The sequence below is a fragment of the Aspergillus novofumigatus genome (assembly GCF_002847465.1).
Source record: "Aspergillus novofumigatus IBT 16806 chromosome Unknown P174scaffold_3, whole genome shotgun sequence".
Classification (NCBI taxonomy): domain Eukaryota; kingdom Fungi; phylum Ascomycota; class Eurotiomycetes; order Eurotiales; family Aspergillaceae; genus Aspergillus; species Aspergillus novofumigatus.
In genome coordinates this window covers 3,743,796-3,762,611 of record NW_020194276.1, presented here as the reverse complement: position 1 = coordinate 3,762,611, position 18,816 = coordinate 3,743,796, and the positions used below count along the sequence as shown (strand labels likewise).

The following is an 18,816-nucleotide window of genomic DNA, read 5'->3' as shown; positions in this document are numbered from 1 at the left end:
GCTTTCTATCTAGCGTTGGTTGTTGACTCGACACGGAGGACTCCCATGTTCTCCTCGCTAACGGACTCTGACAGAAGAGCTTGTTTTCCCCTCATCACAAACCAAACCAACCATAATGATAAGAAAGTCTTCTCATCACATTGCGCATGCCAACATGGCAAAGCGCGTTGGATCACACATGAGCCAAGAAGGCCATCAACTATGCAGCGGTAAGCTCTCATCTTTCCCCTCTTCCCACACTTGCAGTGGATGTCCTCTCATCAATGTACATCTTCACGTTTAATCTCCCTAGTTGGTCGCTGATCTTCCTGATTCCTCTCCTACAGCCATAATTCAAGATTCTAACTGGCAGTTGTCTTCTAACTAACCAGACTGATGAAGATGTTCAGTATGCCCTAATTGCTCATCGGTGACCATTTCATCGAGTCACAGGACCATTGTCACTTCTCTGAGAGCGCAGGTTCAAGTGATCCGTTGCGCACAAGAAACGCACCATGGCGATAAAATGGGATACAGTGACTTCACTGGCGAAGCGTATCATTATTCCTACAACAGCCTCTACCACCCCAGCTGAGGTCGCAGAGCGTCAACGAGACCCATGGTCTCAATCGGGAAAATATGGCGAGGGTTGGGTCTACTTCGCCGTTGTCCTACTGGCTCTTGCAACCATCATTCGGTTCTACCATGTTTGGAGCGATAAAATGAGAATCGCATTGTACAAGGAAGATCTGGCCGACGCATCACAGGGCAATTCTCCCCAGGACGAGTATGAGCTACCAAGTGCCGCCACCGACAGCTCCACTGCACAATTCTTTCCAGCCCGTGGCCCTCTACCCGGGGTCAGGAAACAGCAGTCGTCGATCTCAACCATTGCTCCGTTGAATAATACAGTTGCCTTCTTGCGATGGATATTCTACCGGCCTCTCCCGGTGCTGCGGATTGGGACTCTGCGCATCGTTTTTCCGTCGTTGGGAGCTTCTGCTGTTGTTCTCGCAGCGTTGGTCTTCGTAACACTCTACTCTTTCGTACCGCAGCCGCTGTACTACTCGTCTATTGCCATTGGATCTCCGCCGTTGGCTATCCGCGCCGGCATGATCGCCGTAGCCATGGTGCCTTGGATTGTCGCACTCAGTACTAGGGCAAATTTCATCAGCATGCTTACCGGTTTCGGTCATGAACGTCTTAACGTGCTCCATCGGTGGGCAGGCTACCTGTGTCTGTTTTTGAGTTTGGTACACACAATTCCATTCTTCGTCACGCCGATCTGGGAGGATGGGGCTCTCATATGGTACCAACAATACCTTCCGCGCCACGTTTGGGTCTATGGGACAGGTCTGGCTGCGCTGGTGCCCCTGGCATTCCTATGTATCCATTCACTCCCCGCGCTTCGAAGACGGATGTACGAGCTCTTCCTGTTTATCCACATGCCGGTCTCGCTCGTCTTTGTTGCCATGCTTTTCTGGCACTGTAAGAACTTTTTGGCATCGTGGAACTATTTGTGGGCCACCATCGCCATCTGGGTCATGTCGTACGCCGTGCGACTCTTTTATCTCAATTGGACGAACCCTTTTCGCATGTCTTTTATGATAGGAGAAGAGTCAGCAGTGACCATCCTCCCTCATAATGCTATCAAGGTCACCGTTGCTACCAGGATGCGATGGAAACCAGGCCAGTACGTGTATCTCCGCATGCCCGGCATTTCCCTTCTCGGTCGACATCCTTTCACTATTGCGTCCTTGTGCAGTGATGACTTTCCGTCAGAGTACGGGGAAAACTACCGCGACCTCGCCCTCGTCTTCCGTCCCTTTGGCGGCTTCACACGACAGGTTTTGCTGAAGGCCTTTGAGTACGGGCCGTACAAGACGTGGACAGCGTTCCTAGAAGGTCCCTACGGAGGCATGCGACGCGAAATGGCCGCCTTCGACGACGTGATCTTCTTCGCTGGTGGAAGTGGTATCACGGCGATCGCGAGCCAACTGTTGGATTTGATCAAGAAGATGCGTGACGGGAAAGCTGTCACGAAGCGGGTTCGTGTAATCTGGGCCCTGAGGAGCCCAGAGGCTATCGAGTGGTTCCGAGAAGAATTGAGGATTTGCAGAGAACACGCGCCCCCAAACACGGTGCACTGCCACTTCTTCCTGACGGGACCGACGCAGGACGGCTCTGGAGAGCAGCCTGGCCATGACATCGTCCAGGAAAAGATATACAACATGCTTTCCGGCATGGATAAGCGGAACTCGGCCTACATCCGCGAAGAAGCCGCCGGCGATCGCGAGCGTGAAAAGGAGCTCCGTCGCGAAAATGAAGACGCCATCACCTCCTTGCCCCGGATCTACACCTCCCCCGTCATCGGCAGTCGGCAATTCACGGCCTTGCCCGGCTTGCAAACCGGCCCTGCCAATGTTCCTTTTGACTTTGGATTCTCGAACGCCCCCTCTCCACCGCAGAAACCGACGCCTCGATTTGCATCGCTTCCCTTGCAAAGGCGGGACGGCTGGCGAATTGACCATGTCCGACCAGATATCCCGCGCATGCTCACAGAATACTCGCAGACATTTGGCCGCCGGACGTGCGTCTTTGTCTGCGGGCCTCCGAGCATGCGAATCGAGGTCACGAAAACCGTGGCGCGGCTCCAGCAGCAGGTGATGATGGATCCTCGTAGAGACGAAATCTTCCTGCATGCCGAGAACTACAATATATGAGAGATGGAAAGAGACGAGTTAATGACTGTAATTAGCGAAGTACCCCGCTGGACGCAGCGAAGTTAATAATCGCGTTCTTTGTTCTTGTTTTTGCGATGCATTTCTCAGACATCGCGCTGTCCAGATCTTGCCTGTACATTCATTCCGATATAGTTGCGTTCATTTGTAAATACAGCACTTCATGAACATGAAATTTAAGGCTCTGTACAGCGGCTCGGGCAGGAACTCGATGCGAGATATGCACTTCTAAGTGCAAATGCCAATCTACAGCGCATGCAACCAACGTCTGTGACTGCCCTCTATAGCTCGGTCAAAACGTTTCTGATAAAAGCAGGGTATCCAGGACGGCAAGAAGGAAAGCAAAACAATGCTACAATATTGACGGGAAAATCACGCAATGAGAGCAGTGAAGAAAATGCAGAGGAGGAATGCGTCGGCTCAATGTCTCTGGGGCTCATCGTCCGCCTTCCGTTTCCTTGGGGGACCATCATTCCCCTCCAGGATCCTGGACTCCGTAAACTGGACTCCTTGGGCATCCGGGTCATCGCTATCCTCGGCCTCGACTTTCTCCCAGTCATCATCTTCGTCCTGGCCCTTGGCATCATTCTGCACCGGCCGAGTCTGCTCTGAGCCGCACTGAGGGGCTCCGTCTGCGTCACCGTCGTCATCGCTCCACTGCAGAACCAGTTTGACGATCTTCGCTCCAGAAGGCTTCAGCCGCCGGTAGTAGTTCTCCACCAGGCCCTCTTCTACCTGAAATCCTCGAGCAATGTACCACCTCAGGCCCTCCTCATTGGCCTCATGGACATGCGCCGTGACAGTGCGAATGTTGTAATGTTTCACCAGCTCTGATACATTATAAGAAGAAAAGGACGAGGAAGAAGATGAAGTCGAAGGCGACGGTGGAGAAGAGAAGAGTATAGAATTGAGCAGGGAGGCCGCGACCCCACAGCCTCGATACGGGGAGAGCAGATGGAGGGTCTGGATGTAGAGATTCGTTGGCTCCGACTTCTGCGAATGAGACGTCGTTTCGCCCCCTACGGACAGGCGTTCAAGCCGGCATCTGATGCCGCCAATAACTTTGTCCGTTCCTGTGCTTGCTCCTAGGCTCGTTGCGGCGGGTGACGGGGTGGTAGACGGTGCCGCGGCTACGGGGTGATCATGGTAGATCGCGACGCGCGAAACCGACGCGATGACGGGGTCGGTGATTGTTGCCGTGTAGAACGAGTTGGGATAGCGGATGGGTAGGAGGAGACCCGTGATGCGAGTCAACGAGGGGATATGCGCGGTGCTGACTGGGTCGATGGTAACGTGGGGATGAGGGGTCTGGTAGCCTGGGGAGATGGCATGAGGGTACGCGGGAGGTTGGAACGAGGGATCCCTCGCCGCTGGCGGTTTGAGACGCGACGCTATATTTGGTGTACCAGAAGAGCTTGAGGACTGTGGAAGAACTAGTGAGGGAGGCTGCATAGGAGGTCTGCTGTGCCTGGGGAGGGGGAAGACGCGGGAGGGGAGAGGGGTGGAGAAGTGGGCGCTTTGTTGGACTGATGCGCCTTTGCAAAGAACTGATATGCCATGGCTGAGAAAGTCAAAGTCTACTAGAAGTGGCAGAATAAGCAGTCATGAGGAGCAGAAACCGAGTAGGCAGCACAGTTGGACCAAAGAGGCAGACGCAAACAGCAGTGCTGGAGCTTTGCAACTGTTAAGAGTTGTAACACTGGAACCGCGCGGAGATGCGATAAGATAAGATCGACTTTAGCCGGTCGGCGGAGACTTGCGAGAGCCAGAGGAGACACTGAGACTGAGATTTGTCCACCAAAGAGTGACGAGCCAGCCTCCAAGTTTTACAGAGGGAGTTGCTCTCGCTGGTGGTGAAGTTATCTCTTGTGTTTCTCTTGTCGATCCATCCACTATTAGTGCAGTCAATCTACTCACGAGTGTGAGGTAAGTGGTCATTCCCCGTCCGGAGTCTTGTGGCGCGATCTGTTCAGTCAACTGACGGTCTCCCTGCCTTTGGCGTTCCGCCTCCACAGCACGAGTATTGTTCAGTTGGCCATTCCTCAGTACTCCCTCCGAATGTCCTCATCTGGTCAATAATACAAATGGACAATAGCGGTTGTTTCTATTGTGCTGCTCTCTCTTGAGTCCCCACTCGCAATCGTCCTTAACTCGACCCGACCTCTATCCGCTTGGGGTATGTATCCTATTCGGCGCATTGTCCGATTCGATCACATTGACAGCTCAGAGATCACAATAGGCGATACATGGAATTGCTTTCTATTCAGAGGAATTCTTCCGTCAACGTGTGGGTCGGTCACAACACATTGCTGGGAAGAGGTGTCGTAACAATAGGCTATTGAGGTTAGTTGCGTTCGAGCCTCTGCCTGCTTCTGGTCTTTTTATATATTGGAACAGCTTGACTTCCATGTTCTGTCAACCTGTCTCGCTTCGCTGCGTTCCTGCGTTTCGGTTGTCCGTTATCGCTGTGATCCTACTTTTATAACATCTCCGGATCTCTACGCAGACCTTGGCTGCAGAACTTATCCCAGATTTCCTCCTTGCCATCTAACAACTCTGAAACAGAAGATCACTTGGCCAAGATGGGCGATTCGAAAGGAACAGAAGCTCAGGGGAGTTCCCCGCCTTCAGGAACCATCGCGAAGTTGGTAAGCTGGCTCCTCCTTCTCTCTACTTGCTGTTTCCCGACGATGGTGCCTCGGAGCGCATTAGCTGACCAGGTCAGACCTGCGACATTCTCAATGAGACATTCTACAACATCATCCATGATATCGTTGCTCAAGTTCATCGCGATGAAAAGGTCGCTCGCATGCGCTCCGCAGTGGTTGTTGCCAGACAGAAAGCCGAAGAAGAAGGAGCCAGGCGTCGTGAAGATGCAGGTGTCAAGGCTACGGGATCCGTGGACTCAGAAGACCTCAAGGACATCCGAGTAGAAACGGATGGTGCGGTGTTCGAGGACGGCAAGGTCTTTCTCAAAGGCAATCCTCTCCAGACAACAAAGGAGATTATCTGTCCTGATTGTCGCCTGCCACGTCTGCTATATCCAGTAATAGGAGTCGGCGCTCGTCCGCCTCCAGATCCGTATCGCGAATACTGTCAGAATCAGCCACTGATCACAAAACCTGGACACGATGTGCACGGGAATCCCTTCGCTACGGACAAATTGAACCCAAAGAAGAAAAAGCAGACTAACGCTTCCAATACTCCCGCGTCCAGCCCTCCGACCACTCCTGATAGCTCTTTCAACAAGACCCAGGAGAAGGTGTCATATCCCACTGTGAAATGTCCCAACTGTCCGAGATACTTTGTGGTGACGCGAGTTGCTCAGCATCTGGACCGTTGCATGGGTCTATCGGGTCGACAGACCAATCGTAACAAAACGCCCATGGAGAATGGCAACGGCTCTCCGAGCACTGGACCTCCGAAGCGTCCACTGGCGGACGATGACGCACCACCGCCTTTGACGAAAAAGAAGAAGCTCAACACACACAAAAAGCTATCTGGAAAGAAACCACCCCTACCTCCAAGTAGCAAACTGAGAAACGGTCTGACTCCTGATATGGCTGCAGCTGCGGATGCGGCGGCCTCTGGGGATGTTGACATCAAACGTGAGGCGTAAGATAACGCATAAGCTTATCATCCTGCCTGGCCACCTTGACCTTGCTTTTTTCTGGATCTGCAAGGTGACTTACTTGAGGATGAATCCTCTGGACATAGTTTCCATCCGAAGTTTTATTTCCCTTGTCCTTAACGATATTGACGTAAATATTGGGCATCAGAAGGCGTCAACAGGAACCTGCTCTGATACTTTAAACATGCCTGGCTGAATGGTTTGGGACATATTTGGCGCCCTTTTTCTTTCTTTCTGTCGCTTTCTTCTGTCTCATTTTGTGGCTTCTTTTACACTGGGATATTTGTTTTTCTTTGCTTGTCCGACCAGTTAGTCGTTGGCATAGACGATGGAGCACTGATATGTACAATAGCCTGGCAACACCAGCCAGCTCCTCGATAGTGCCCGCATGGAACATTGCTTGTGATTTATCAGGTGACCTCTTCAAGTAGTTGACTCGTCCAAGTCATAAATAGAGACACCGGCTTCTTACTTCTTGATCATAACATTTGTGCAACCACTGAGTGCGGAGTCTAGAATCAGCTCCAGGCTGAAGCGGATATTGCCGCAAGAACGTGCGGACCCGCAGAAACCCACCGACGATGCGCTTATCGAATCTCGTCATACCTCGCCTCATTTTTGACTGTTCAGTCTTATTGGCATGAAAGGTACACGAGTCACTCACTTTCTTTCAATAAACCTCTTCTGAGCTTATCCTCTTGAGTCCGCGCGCAGAACATGAGTAACTCAAACCTCGTCGCGTGGGCAGTTCCTCGCCTGGCCCAGCTCTTGCCACTGGACGAGGAGTCCTTGACACAGATTGTCACTTACTCTGCCGGTCTTCCAAAGGAAGAAGGTGCCGAGCATCTCAAAAACCTCCTCGGCGACTCCCCGGCAGCCTTCGAATTCATCGCCTCCTTCAGTGCCCGACGAGACCAAAACCAAACGCAACCCCCAGCTCGAGGCGGCGAAGAGCAATCCGCAGCGGCCGACGCATACACCACTGACAATGTGAATTCTGGGACAAGAGCCGGAGCAAAGAGGGGCAAAAAGCCCAAAGCGCCACTTCACAGCGCGGGGCCCGTACGCAGGCCTGAGAATTTCGGGAATGTGGCGGGAGGTTATAGGAAGGAGGATCAGGATGAGGATTACATGTCAGCTGGACCGGCGCGGCAGGCGAGACAGGATACAGCTACTTTACGGCCAAAGGGTTCAGCTTCCTCGCTACAGGTTCCGCAGCGTCAGAACGCTTTGTCCTCGCTTGAGTCGTCCGCCGCGTCGTCACGTACGCAATCCCCCGCGCCGCGGTCAGGTACTCCTAAGAACCCACCGTCCGCATCGGGACCGGTACTCTCAGATCTCCTGCCCAACGTCAAGTCGAAAGCTGCCAAGTCATCTTCCCGGCAACACGGAGGCGGAGGCTCAGCCACCGGAGCCTCATCTAAAGGAGCGCTTACAACGAACAACATCTCCGACCTGACGGCCGCGATTGCCGCTCTCGAAGTCTCTACGAACCCGACCCTAGGTAGTGGCCGGCAAAAATGCAATTGCTACGCTACGATCCACCCGCTCTTCGAACCGGCCCCGAACTGCCTGAACTGCGGCAAGATCATCTGCTCCCTCGAAGGTCTCCAGCCATGCTCATTCTGCGGGACGCCGCTCCTATCAAACGAAGAAGTACAGAGTATGATACGGGAGCTGCGCGCGGAGCGCGGACAGGAGAAGATGCGGGCTCACAATGAAAGTGTCCACCGGGAGGGCGGGCCAGGCCCGACTCCCCTGGGAAACAGCAAGCTTGACGCCGCCAAGGCGCACCGTGATAAGCTACTTCAGTTCCAGGCGCAGAACGCCAAACGCACACGGGTCGTGGACGAGGCTGCGGATTTCGAAACGCCAAATGTGGCGTCTACGATGTGGATGAGCCCGGCCCAGCGGGCGTTGGCACTGAAGAAACAGCAGCGGATACTCCGGGAGATGGAGGAACAGGCGCGGCCGGAGTGGGAGAAGAAGAAGACTGTCATGAGTCTGGATATCAAGGGCGGCCGCGTGACCCGAGTGTATCAATCTGCCGCGCCTGCGGAGTCGAGCTCGGCCGCAGAGGAGAAAGACGAGGACGTCGGGGATGTTGCGCACGAAGAGTCGAAACCAAGTGGCGGTGAAGCTTTCAGTCGGAACCCACTACTGGCAGCTGGCGGGCTGCTACGGCCCGTTTGGAAGGCTGCGGAAGACAAGCAGGCTGAAGGGACGGCTACAAAAGAACGCAAGCAGACATGGCGGCGCGTGCAGGACGACAACGATGACAACGAACAATGGATTCTCGATGGTGGATTGCACGGCTATACCACTTAGTTTCGGAATAGCACCTATCACCTATCACCCATGTGGAACCAAATCCTCGTCTGCACGGCAGAAAATGGGCACGCCTCGAACTGTCGCACACATCCTCCATTCACTGCTTTGCCAATCGTCGGTCGATAGCGACGACTTGCTCGGTTCCATCATAAAGTGCGGCGTCGCTGCTGTGTAGCGGTATACTGATGGAGTAGTGTAATTCTCCGCGCCTATTGTTGCCAAATACCCGCATTACTCCGCGATCCACTTCACTGGGTGCTGGAGGTCTTCTATAATCCAGCTGAGGTCGGATATCGGCGGTTGTCTTCAATGAGTAGTGGATACGGTCTCGTCTAGCCGAGCTATTTCGGGCTGGAGATACAGCGCACCATCAAATGGTGACTGAGATTACTGTCGGCATTAGCCTGACAAGATGAATAGAAGCATATTCGCGTGGTAAATATGTATGCACCGATATCCCTGAATCTCCGTAAACCACAGTACCTACATTGCATACTTAAGCTTAAATCTGCGGGTGTATGACGTACTGCACAACAACAGTCAACAGAGAGAACGCATAATTTCTGCACATCCCCATGCTATAAATATCTTAGTCTTAATTCCATACTACTTACTCTTATGATTGTCAGCAGTCCGCAAACGATGACCGCATGGACGGCGGAAGTACGACCGCATCTAACCGAGCCAGCATAGAGATATAAAGAACCCTTTGGCTGGACATTCGAGGAGAGATCATGCGCACTTAGTGGAATACTCTTCCTCTACCTTTGGTCGATTCCCCATTTTATCACTATTCTAGCTCCATCTTTGCGGGGAAACTGGGAAGACTATTAGAGAGATCTGCCTCGGTTGAGCTCGGCTAGCATCGGAGGTTGCAGTCGTCGGCATCATCATTCATCATTGTTTCATCTGCTGCTTGGAAATCATGCTAGTTCAACCATTATTGGAGAATTTGTCTGTTTGGGGGGCGGTGCAGGGGATTTTGTCTCTCCTTGGGGTTTTGGTAAGCTCATTTACCATTTCGTCGCCGGATCTATATGCATGCTTATGCTATGATCTTCCGTACCAGTGCTGACATTCTCCGGCGCAGACAGTAGCATATATCACATACAATCGATTCTTCCACCCGTTACGCTCTATTCCCGGACCCTTCCTCGCTTCCATAACCCCCTGGGTACAACTCTACCACGGCCTGAAAGGCGACCGACACCTGTGGCTTCACCGTCTGCATGAAAAATACGGATCCCATGTCCGGGCGGCACCCAACTTCGTCTCCATCAACACGGACCGCGGCCTGCACGACATCTACGGCCATGGCAAGCGGCTCCGCAAGGCCAATTTCTACAATGCCTTCCCCGCCATCAAGGGCGTGTACAACACGCACAACGCAATCGACAAGGCGATGCACGGGCGCAAGAGGCGCGTGCTCAGCCAGGCTTTCTCGGACCAGGCGCTGAAGAGCATGGAGGATGTGATGCTGCTGCATGTGCGGCAGCTCTGCGGAATTCTGACTGGTGGGCTCGAGGGAAAGGGGGAGAAGAGCGCGACGGCCGTTTTCAATATGGGGGATTGGTTTAGCTACCTGACGTATGATGTGATGGGGGAGCTGTGCTTTGGGAAGAGCTTTGACATGCTGATGTCCGCCGGACGGCGGAAATTGATCGAGCTTGTGGATCGCGCTGCCAACCGGCACTATGTGGTATGTCCCTTCTTTTCCCCTCGTTGTATTGACTGGAGACTGACGAAGTCAAGTGCGGATTGTGGATGCCCCTAGACACCTGGCACCTGGACCAGATCTTCATCCACAAGTTGACCAACGACCGATGGAACTTCATCATGAACTCCCGCGTCGAAGCCAACGAGCGGGCCAAGGAACGGACGCAGGCCGGCCACGACGCCAAAAAGGACTTCTTCTACTACCTGCTCAACGCCAAGGATCCCGAAACCGGCAAGGGACTGACGACGCCCGAGCTATGGGGCGAGGCAAACGTGCTGATGATCGCCGGCAGCGACACCACGTCCACCACGATGTCCGCGACAATCTTCTACCTAGTCCGCAACCCGCGCGCCATGGAACTGCTCCGCAAGGAGATCCGCGAGAACTTCTCATCGGCCGAGGAGATCGTCACTGGCCCCAAGCTCAACGAGCTCGTCTACCTGAAGGCGTGCATCGACGAGGCCCTGCGTCTGGCGCCTGCTGTCCCCGGCGCACCGCCCCGCGAAGTCATGCAGGGCGGCGCCACGATCGATGGAGTTTTCCTGCCTGAGGGTACAGACTGCGGGACCCCGACGTACTCGATCCACCGGCAACCCGAGTACTACCGCGAGCCCGAGGCGTATATCCCCGAGAGATGGATCGAGGGCGCGACGTGCCAGGTAGGCAACGAGTCATGGACGACTAGCAAGGAGGCCGTTGAGCTGGCGCGCAGGGCATTCTGCCCCTTTAGCATCGGGCCGCGGGGTTGTATCGGGAAGAGCATGGCGTTCATGGAGATGCGGCTGACTATTGCGCGGTTGATGTTCCTGTTTGATTTTGAACTGGCAGACCACAAAGGCGAGGATGAAAAGGGCCAGCTGGCTCTGGTGGATCATTTCACTAGCTCCAAGTACGGGCCGAATGTCATTGTCCGGAAGACCTCTTGACTCTGAACTCTGAATGTGATACTCGGATGTTTAATTGTAAATTGCATGAGCTATGACAATGAAAGCATTTGATCATTATGAATATGAATATTATTGGCTTGACGATCACAACTTATACTAAGACTAACTGGTAGTATACACGTAGTACAAACAAAAGACACGGTTGCCGCACGTGGCTTGGCCGCAGGATCGTGTCGATGCAATGTAACTCTAGCTGCTACTACGTACTAGCATATTGCTAAAGCTAAACCACATGCAAGTCAAGGATCATCTCCTATCTATCTACATACTCATACAAAGCCAACCTCCAAACTTTATCTATGTCTTAACCAGGGGAAACAATCACAGCATGCTATACCCAGAATGCCATCCCCCCTAACAACGACCCTAATCCAATCCACCCTCCTCAACGCCCTCTCCAACATCCTCGCCCAAATAATCGCCCAGCTTAAAAAAGACGTAAGCTTCCTCAGTCTTCCTTAGTGTCAATGACAAATCCCTTAAATAAATGATTGGCAGGGCCCATTCACACTCAACACCCTCGCCCTCCTCCAGTTCCTCACCTACGCCATCATCATCGTCCCCATTAACTTCTCCTGGCAGAAGTATCTGGAGGCGAGATGGCCGGGGTTTCCAGGGAGGAGTAGGAGTAGGCCGGATGCTGTTGCTGGCGCCGAGGCGAAGGGCAGCGCTGTGGTTGTCACGGTTGAGCCGGCGGACTTGCTCCCTGTTAAGGAGAAGGAGGAGAAGCAGCGGGTATCTGGAGCACGATGGCGCAGGCGCTGGCGGTGGCGCTCGCGCCCGCGGTCCGGGCTGGGTAATTTCCTGATGAAGTTCTTCCTCGATCAGACGGTTGGGTCGGTGATGAATATTCTGTTGTTTATTGTTTTGATTAATGTGCTCAAGGGGTGGGGTGGAGGAGGATTGGGGAGTTGATCTATGAGGTACGTGTGTCTTCTTTCATTTATAGGTTGTCTACGTTATTGGAGGGGTGGTGATTGATGTGATGAATAGGACTTTGGGCCGATCATGATTGCGCGGCTTAAGTATCGGCCTGTTGTGTCGGCGTTGTTGTATACGGTTGTTCCTTTGGAGAGGCGCGTGGTGTTTGGGAGTGCCTGTGGGGTTGTCTGGGGGATTTATTTAAGCTTATATGCCGCTGTATAGGCGGTGAGATCATCATAATAGAAGAGGCATGTTTTAATTCATTATTACCTAGGTATATTCACATATTAGAAGTTTCATCCTGCGCTGTGGAGATATATTAGGCAACAGGTCATCTAAAGACGGCAATAGATAGTCGCCCTTGCAAGCAAGTTTCAACTCCCATGCTACGCCTGATCCATTTCAGCAATAAGTCAAATGCAATACCAATCTATATTCGCGCATCAATCCAAAAGTCTAAGCTGGGAGTGCCTCGATCTTCTTCCCCTTCACGGAGAGCCACTGCACGGGAATGGCTCCGATTATCGAAACCGCCGACATGGCAACAGCAACATAGAACGACTCGGTGATGGCGTTGCTGTAGGCAACGAGGACTGCTGGTAGCACATCCTCGGAGACAACGTGTCGCAGCATAGTGGCACCAGTCCCTGCGACTTGCGCAGCATTGACACTCGGCGCCTCGATGGCCAGATTTTTGTACAGTTGGTTCTGGAATACATTTTGCCCGACTGAAACGAACAGCGCGCCTCCGAGAGATTGCGTGAACATCACGATGGACGTCGCGCTGGGGACATCCGCGTCTTGAACCGCAGTCTGCACCACAATCATCGCTTGCTGAAGTCCGACGCCAATCCCAATCCCAGTCAGGGCCTGGTACCCTATCCAGGCAGGATGGCCGGAGTCGACCTTCAGTGTCGATAGCAGACCGGCCCCGATCGTCATAAGCACCGAGGAGATCAGCATGAAGGGCGTGTAGTAGCCAATTGCAGAAACCAGGAACCCAGAGAGGAGGGACATCAGAACTGTTCCAAGCAGCATGGGCAGATTCATGATACCAGATTTGGTCGCCGAGACGTCTTTGATGGCTTGGAACCAAATTGGAAGCTGTACAACCAAAAGTCAGCCAATCTAGATCACGGGCAGCGAGCCAATATGCACACTTACGTAGTAAATAAACAGCATGAACGCAGCCGATACAGCGAAGCTATAAAATGCAGCACCCAAGACGTTACGGTTCTTCAATATTCGAGGAGGCACTGTAGCATTTTCCTGCGCCCAATGCTGCCGAGCCGCGAAGATCACGATCAGGACTCCGAACACGACGAACAGAGCGATGACGCGGGCATTGCCCCAATTGTACTTGGTGCCTCCCCATTGCAGAGCCAGTAGCATGCAGACGATGGCGGGGAAAAAGACAAAAAGACCTGGCAAGTCAAGCCGCGACAGCTGATCCTTGAGACCCGAATTATCCTTGTATGATTTTGGCGCCTTGAAAAACAGAAGGACGAAGAGCCAAGTCAGACCCCCGATAGGCAAGTTGATATAGAAACACCATCTCCAGGTGACATGATCGGTAAAGGCACCACCCATCAGAGGTCCAGCCACGCTGGAAATGCCATACATACCACCCAACACACCAGTGTAGATTGGGCGCTTCTGCAGTGGCACGGACTGGCTGATAATCAGGATCGAACCGGTAAATAATCCAGCAGCACCCAGACCGGCTACCGCACGGCCAATGATCAGCGCGACAGAATTAGGAGCGACACCGCATATCAATGATCCAATTTCGAAGATCGCTATCGCACTGAGATAGACCCATTTGGTCGAGTAGAACGTGTAGAACTTGCCGTATGGAAGCACCAGGGAGCAAGTGGTCAGCAAGTAGGAACTTCCATACCAACCGACATCATCCAAAGAGTTGAACTGATCTGTAATCTTGGGAATTGCCGTCGCCAGAATAGTATTGTCCTAGTAAAACGATTGAAGTCAATGAGCTTTTCTTGCGTTGGAAAGGTAAGATGCTCTAGAGTACGTACCAAAGACATGCAGAAAATCACAAGGCTGATACTGGTCATGACCAAGCCCAGCTTCCATGATTTCAGATATTCTGGCTCGCGCTTTTCATCCCCCTGGCCCTCGCTGTATTCCATATCCATCGCCTGGCTGTCACTCCGTCTCTCAGGAACAGGCGACTCGGGATATTCAAGCCCTGGGGAGGACTCCACTAGTGTGCTCTCCTTGTCGGATGATTGCCGTCTTCCTGGTGCGTGTAGCTCAGAAGTGAGCTTGGTCTGTGAACTACTTGGGCCAGGCTCATGCGGCGAGTGGCTGCTCGCCGTGTTCTCCATGACGAGAGGGTAGGTATTAGAGTCTCTTCGATATCAATGCCAACAGTAACTTGGAGCGACTAGAAATGAGTTGCTCCAGAAGAGTAACAGTAATTTCACTGATCCTAGATCAAAACATCAAGCTAAATGAAGGAAGCAAGGTCGGCCCCAGGCGTGATTTGGATCCACGCTGATCGACTTTGGACAAGGGAGCAGGTGGTGGCGTTATTGACTGCTTGAAGAAGTAGATGGACAGATATTTGACTGTGGGCGCTGAAAAATGAGATAAAATCACTCTCAGCCGATGGCAAAATACTGACAATGTTAAAGAGCAGGAGAGCGAGCAATGACTAAACGGGGATTGTTTGTGCAGCCTGCCATTCACTGGCTGGCCAGTCTCTAGAGCACACCCAGGTACCTACAGTACCTTCCTTGATGATGTGGCCATAGCCTTACTTACATACCGGGAGTTATGCTCCTTTTCCATCCGGTATGGTACGTAAGCAAGTAGACAAAGAAGAGTCTGCAAACAAGGAGGACAGATGTGCTGGCGTGCTGTCAAGCATCCGACCAGGAGATGTATCCACCAAACAAAGGTATGCATTTACCCAAAAGGGCAATTAATATCATCTAACGCATTCAACCTATGCCTTAAGACTGGCGAAAGACCGGATGACCAAACTCTCCTCCTCCGAGAGCATACTAGTATGAATGTCAATCCTTAGTCTAGATACCCGGTGATCCTTGCGCACACCAGAGTAAACAATGAAGCATTCCGAAAGTGGCTCCGTGTCTCAAGGACGCGTCAACATGTAATCTCTCCCTACTTTACATTCATCTCCAATTCCAGAGCATGAACTGGCTCTTCTAAGTCGGAACTCTACAATTGCCGAGAGCCCGGGACAGATCATCTCAAGTGCCTCTCTAGGTACCTAGTTGTCTGCAGCGGATTAGGTTCCAACAGGGACCATATGCAGATCAACGCACCTGCAATCACCGTACGCTTTAAGTCTAGAGACAAAAGCCCAAAGCACAGACAAACTTCTAATAGGCACAAACATACTCTTTGCTTTTTCCATCGCTGATCCTCCAAGGTTGCTATCCGCCTGACTCGACAGCAAGAAAATCAAGAACCCAAGTCCCCAACCACATATGCATCGGCCCCCATCAGACATGATAAAGTGCACCAGCAAGAATGGAACTTATTCACCTCCATATCCATATCCATATCCATATCCTTATCCCTCTAATCATCTACTATACATTTCACTCCAGACATGATAATCAAGCAAAACTGCCCTGTTCCATGATCATTCCTTGAGATCGACGCCACCAAGCCCTAGTTCGCCGCCCCTTGCTTGTGGCTTAGTCTAGGGCAGAGACATGTATCTATGATTCGGTGCCGCCAGACAAGCACATCATCGAGCGTATTATGAGGCTAGACTAACTCGATAAAGGATCAAGATTCCGTCCACTGTGCTGTGACTATTACTGGCGATTTTGTGCTTGTTTGCTTTGTTTTACCTTGGGAGAGTTTGTTGTACATGACGATAGACTTTAAAGAATATTATGCCAAAGCTAATGTGCAATCTGACGAGAATGAAGATTGAGGAGTAGGTACGTGGTCCGTACGGTACAGGGCTGCAGTATGCATGGCAGTATGCGTGAGGAATAAGACACATTGCAGAGTGATATCTATTTGCCATCATATGACAATAGTTGTATCCAAGGCTCATGTCCATTCGTATGCACTGAGCAGTCGTGTAACAGTATTCCTCTACAGCTGAACGATTGCAGAAACAGCGAGATAGTTGTTCCCTTCTACAATCACTCTCCTATGATGAAGAGATCATTTGAGCATGGCAGATGAATGATTCCTAACTTGATATCCTATGGGTAGTACAACGCACGCTAAATGACGATATTGATACACCTCCAGGTCCAAGCCTAGCCTCCCAACACCAGATCAATGCAAGGATGAAGAAGTCCATGCATATGAGAGCTCGGCCGCTCGCTTCCCCCGCCGAATGCGAACTTCGGGTTTGATCTTGAAAGCGGGGGCTTCCTGTACATCCTAGACCAACCGCCACGGGTGATGCCGCCTAAGACTGGCAGCGTGAAGAAGTGTGCTTGACCAAGATTGCAAGCAGGTGCTTCGTTTCAGTCAAGTGTGGAAAGATTGCAAAGACCATCGGCAGAACGCAGAATAGACAGTACTTCGTTTCGGCATTAGAATTCTATTCCTTTTTCTTTTTTTTTTGGTTCATTTTTCCCTTTCCAAACTTCTATTTCGACCCAGATCCAGTTTCATTCCTGCTGGCGACAAGAGCGATCAGGGCAGCACCGACTCCACTGCCGTCTTTGGAAATGCCAATGCGCACCTTCTTCTCGCCAGCGGCACCTACTTCAGGGACCTCCCGCAGAGCCTCGCGAATGTGTCCCTCAAAGTTAGGGTAGAACTCGACCAGACTTCCATCCACACCGATGTCGACCATGTCATCCGTCTCCAGTTTACCGGTGGAGATGAGGATTGCAGCAAGTGGCACAGCGCTGAGGCGGGCAGCACGCTTGCCAATTGCATGCACCAGGACTTTGACGGCCTGGCAGTCGGCGTCGCTAGGGTTCTCGATCTTCAGGTGATCCTTCAGAGCAGCCTTGACTTCTTCCATCCTATCGGTCTTGTCTGCCTCCACCAAGCTGAGGAAGCTGGTGTCGATGCCCCATTGCCTGTACAGGGGCGAGTTCTCCGGAGTGACAACTTTCGAGGATTGATCGGGCTTGAACAGACCAAAGGCCTCGTCCTTGTGCATATCAAGAAGAGCCCGGCGCAGGATCTCACCCAAGAACATACCCGAGACACGCTTTTCAAACATCTGGATGCCCGGGTTGTTGCTGTCTTCATCCAACTCCTTGTCCCATTTCGTGTTGGGCAAGACATTGAGGTGGTTATCAAAACTGCCCCACTCAGCGTTGACGATCATCTCTCCGGTTGACTTCTCGTAATCAGAATGTTCAATCGTCCGCAGCTTGGTGATCCGGTCGAGCTTCTCGACATAGGCACCATTGGTGCCAGTGCCAAAGATGGCGCCAATGAAAGTTGAGGTATCGCCGGGAGAGGTGTAGGAACGAGCCATCAGAGTACCCACGGTATCGTTGACCAGAGCGGCCACGCGAACGGGAAGGTCCAGCTCATCAATGGCGTTTTGCAGGAGTGCGCAGACATCGTGACCGACGGCGTCGGGGATGTTGAAGCCCTTCGTCCAGCGAATGAGGGTGCCTTTGTTGATCCCCAACTGGCGCACAGGGAAACTGAACGTGAAGCCCAGGTCGAAGAGTTCCTCTTCATGGTTTGGCTCACGACGGCGTCTCAGATGAGCCTCAAAGTGTTCGTTATGGTGGATTCGCAGAAACGCCTCGATCTGGCGAGCTAGGAACAGGAAAAGATCCTTGGAAGTACCAGAAGCCATCAGTTCGCGAGGGATCATGATCTTCGACTGTGTGAGGTTGAATGTGGTATCTCCGTGAAGATCGATCGAGCACACCCGGAAGTTGGTGCCTCCAAGATCGACAGCAAGGTACAAGCCCTGCAAAACATCTTCTAGTCAGTCGCCTGGCCGACTTTCAGGTTGTTTTCACCCAGAGAACAAGTACCTTTTCAGTACCGTTCGGTACGGAAGTGACATAGGTAGGAATTTGGCTGAGTGTCGTGTGCTCCTTGGTGAGCCCCTCACTCATCTCTCTGATGTACTCTTTGACACCACTCTGGATCTGCTCAGCAGAAAAGTCAAACTGGCGCGCAATGCGCGTAGCTTCGGTCACTAGAGGCGACGACATTGTGTATCAGATCGGAAAGGGTTCTTTGACAAAGACGGGGAAATCGAGATCGGGGAGGAAAAAGAACGGGAAGAGAGGATGTGGAGAGGGAGCAAGAATTGAGGATGGAGCAAGGTTATGGGAAACTATGGAGAATGGAGAGGGAGAGTAAGAACAATAAGGTAATGATAATAATAGGTATGAAGAAGAGGGCAACAGGAGGTAATAATAATAATTTTGACTACAGGTGCCAAGGTGGAGGGGAGGAGGGGTCGATGAGGTCAGTGATCCTGGGGACCTCATCCCACCAATTTCGGTTTGGTCATTGTTGGCACCGGCCGATGTTCACAACGGGAATAGTACCGGGTTCTCCGGCATAGGGTACTTGAATTACTGCCTATTG

General features: G+C 52.2%; 8 protein-coding genes across 8 annotated transcripts; 5 read left to right on the top strand and 3 right to left on the bottom strand.

The window, feature by feature from the left end:
* The first annotated feature begins 71 nt into the window (after positions 1–71).
* P174DRAFT_440721 (putative metalloreductase transmembrane component) lies at positions 72–2,898 on the top strand. The gene is made up of 2 exons (XM_024827121.1): positions 72–209; positions 372–2,898. The coding sequence occupies exon 2, from the start codon at positions 495–497 to the stop codon at positions 2,700–2,702; it is 2,208 nt and encodes a 735-aa protein (XP_024684722.1). The 5' UTR covers positions 72–209; positions 372–494; the 3' UTR covers positions 2,703–2,898.
* P174DRAFT_440719 (putative GNAT family acetyltransferase) lies at positions 2,839–4,627 on the bottom strand. The gene is made up of 2 exons (XM_024827120.1): positions 4,302–4,627; positions 2,839–4,267 (listed from the first exon to the last, which is right to left on the bottom strand). The coding sequence occupies exons 1-2, from the start codon at positions 4,324–4,326 to the stop codon at positions 3,141–3,143; spliced, it is 1,152 nt and encodes a 383-aa protein (XP_024684721.1). The 5' UTR covers positions 4,327–4,627; the 3' UTR covers positions 2,839–3,140.
* Positions 4,628–4,927: 300 nt separating this feature from the next.
* P174DRAFT_440717 (SGF11 family protein) lies at positions 4,928–6,756 on the top strand. Its single transcript, XM_024827119.1, has 3 exons — positions 4,928–5,063; positions 5,286–5,368; positions 5,446–6,756. Exons 2-3 carry the CDS (start codon positions 5,303–5,305, stop codon positions 6,337–6,339), a joined length of 960 nt encoding a protein of 319 aa, XP_024684720.1. The 5' UTR covers positions 4,928–5,063; positions 5,286–5,302; the 3' UTR covers positions 6,340–6,756.
* A 135-nt stretch (positions 6,757–6,891) lies between these two features.
* On the top strand, positions 6,892–9,141 carry P174DRAFT_440716 (C2HC5-type zinc finger protein). Its single transcript, XM_024827118.1, has one exon. The coding sequence runs from the start codon at positions 7,069–7,071 to the stop codon at positions 8,677–8,679; it is 1,611 nt and encodes a 536-aa protein (XP_024684719.1). The 5' UTR covers positions 6,892–7,068; the 3' UTR covers positions 8,680–9,141.
* A 198-nt stretch (positions 9,142–9,339) lies between these two features.
* P174DRAFT_440715 (cytochrome P450) lies at positions 9,340–11,423 on the top strand. The gene is made up of 3 exons (XM_024827117.1): positions 9,340–9,685; positions 9,773–10,381; positions 10,435–11,423. Exons 1-3 carry the CDS (start codon positions 9,608–9,610, stop codon positions 11,323–11,325), a joined length of 1,578 nt encoding a protein of 525 aa, XP_024684718.1. The 5' UTR covers positions 9,340–9,607; the 3' UTR covers positions 11,326–11,423.
* Positions 11,424–11,618: 195 nt separating this feature from the next.
* On the top strand, positions 11,619–12,557 carry P174DRAFT_440714 (uncharacterized protein). Its single transcript, XM_024827116.1, has 4 exons — positions 11,619–11,784; positions 11,845–12,222; positions 12,258–12,269; positions 12,340–12,557. The coding sequence occupies exons 1-4, from the start codon at positions 11,689–11,691 to the stop codon at positions 12,490–12,492; spliced, it is 639 nt and encodes a 212-aa protein (XP_024684717.1). The 5' UTR covers positions 11,619–11,688; the 3' UTR covers positions 12,493–12,557.
* Positions 12,558–12,726: 169 nt separating this feature from the next.
* P174DRAFT_430407 (MDR family MFS transporter) lies at positions 12,727–14,621 on the bottom strand (the record flags this gene model as incomplete). The annotated part of the gene is made up of 3 exons (XM_024825626.1): positions 12,727–13,374; positions 13,435–14,241; positions 14,310–14,621. 3 exons carry the CDS (start codon positions 14,619–14,621, stop codon positions 12,727–12,729), a joined length of 1,767 nt encoding a protein of 588 aa, XP_024684716.1.
* A 1,870-nt stretch (positions 14,622–16,491) lies between these two features.
* glkA (glucokinase glkA) lies at positions 16,492–18,707 on the bottom strand. Its single transcript, XM_024827115.1, has 2 exons — positions 18,252–18,707; positions 16,492–18,184 (listed from the first exon to the last, which is right to left on the bottom strand). Exons 1-2 carry the CDS (start codon positions 18,432–18,434, stop codon positions 16,886–16,888), a joined length of 1,482 nt encoding a protein of 493 aa, XP_024684715.1. The 5' UTR covers positions 18,435–18,707; the 3' UTR covers positions 16,492–16,885.
* Positions 18,708–18,816: the final 109 nt, after the last annotated feature.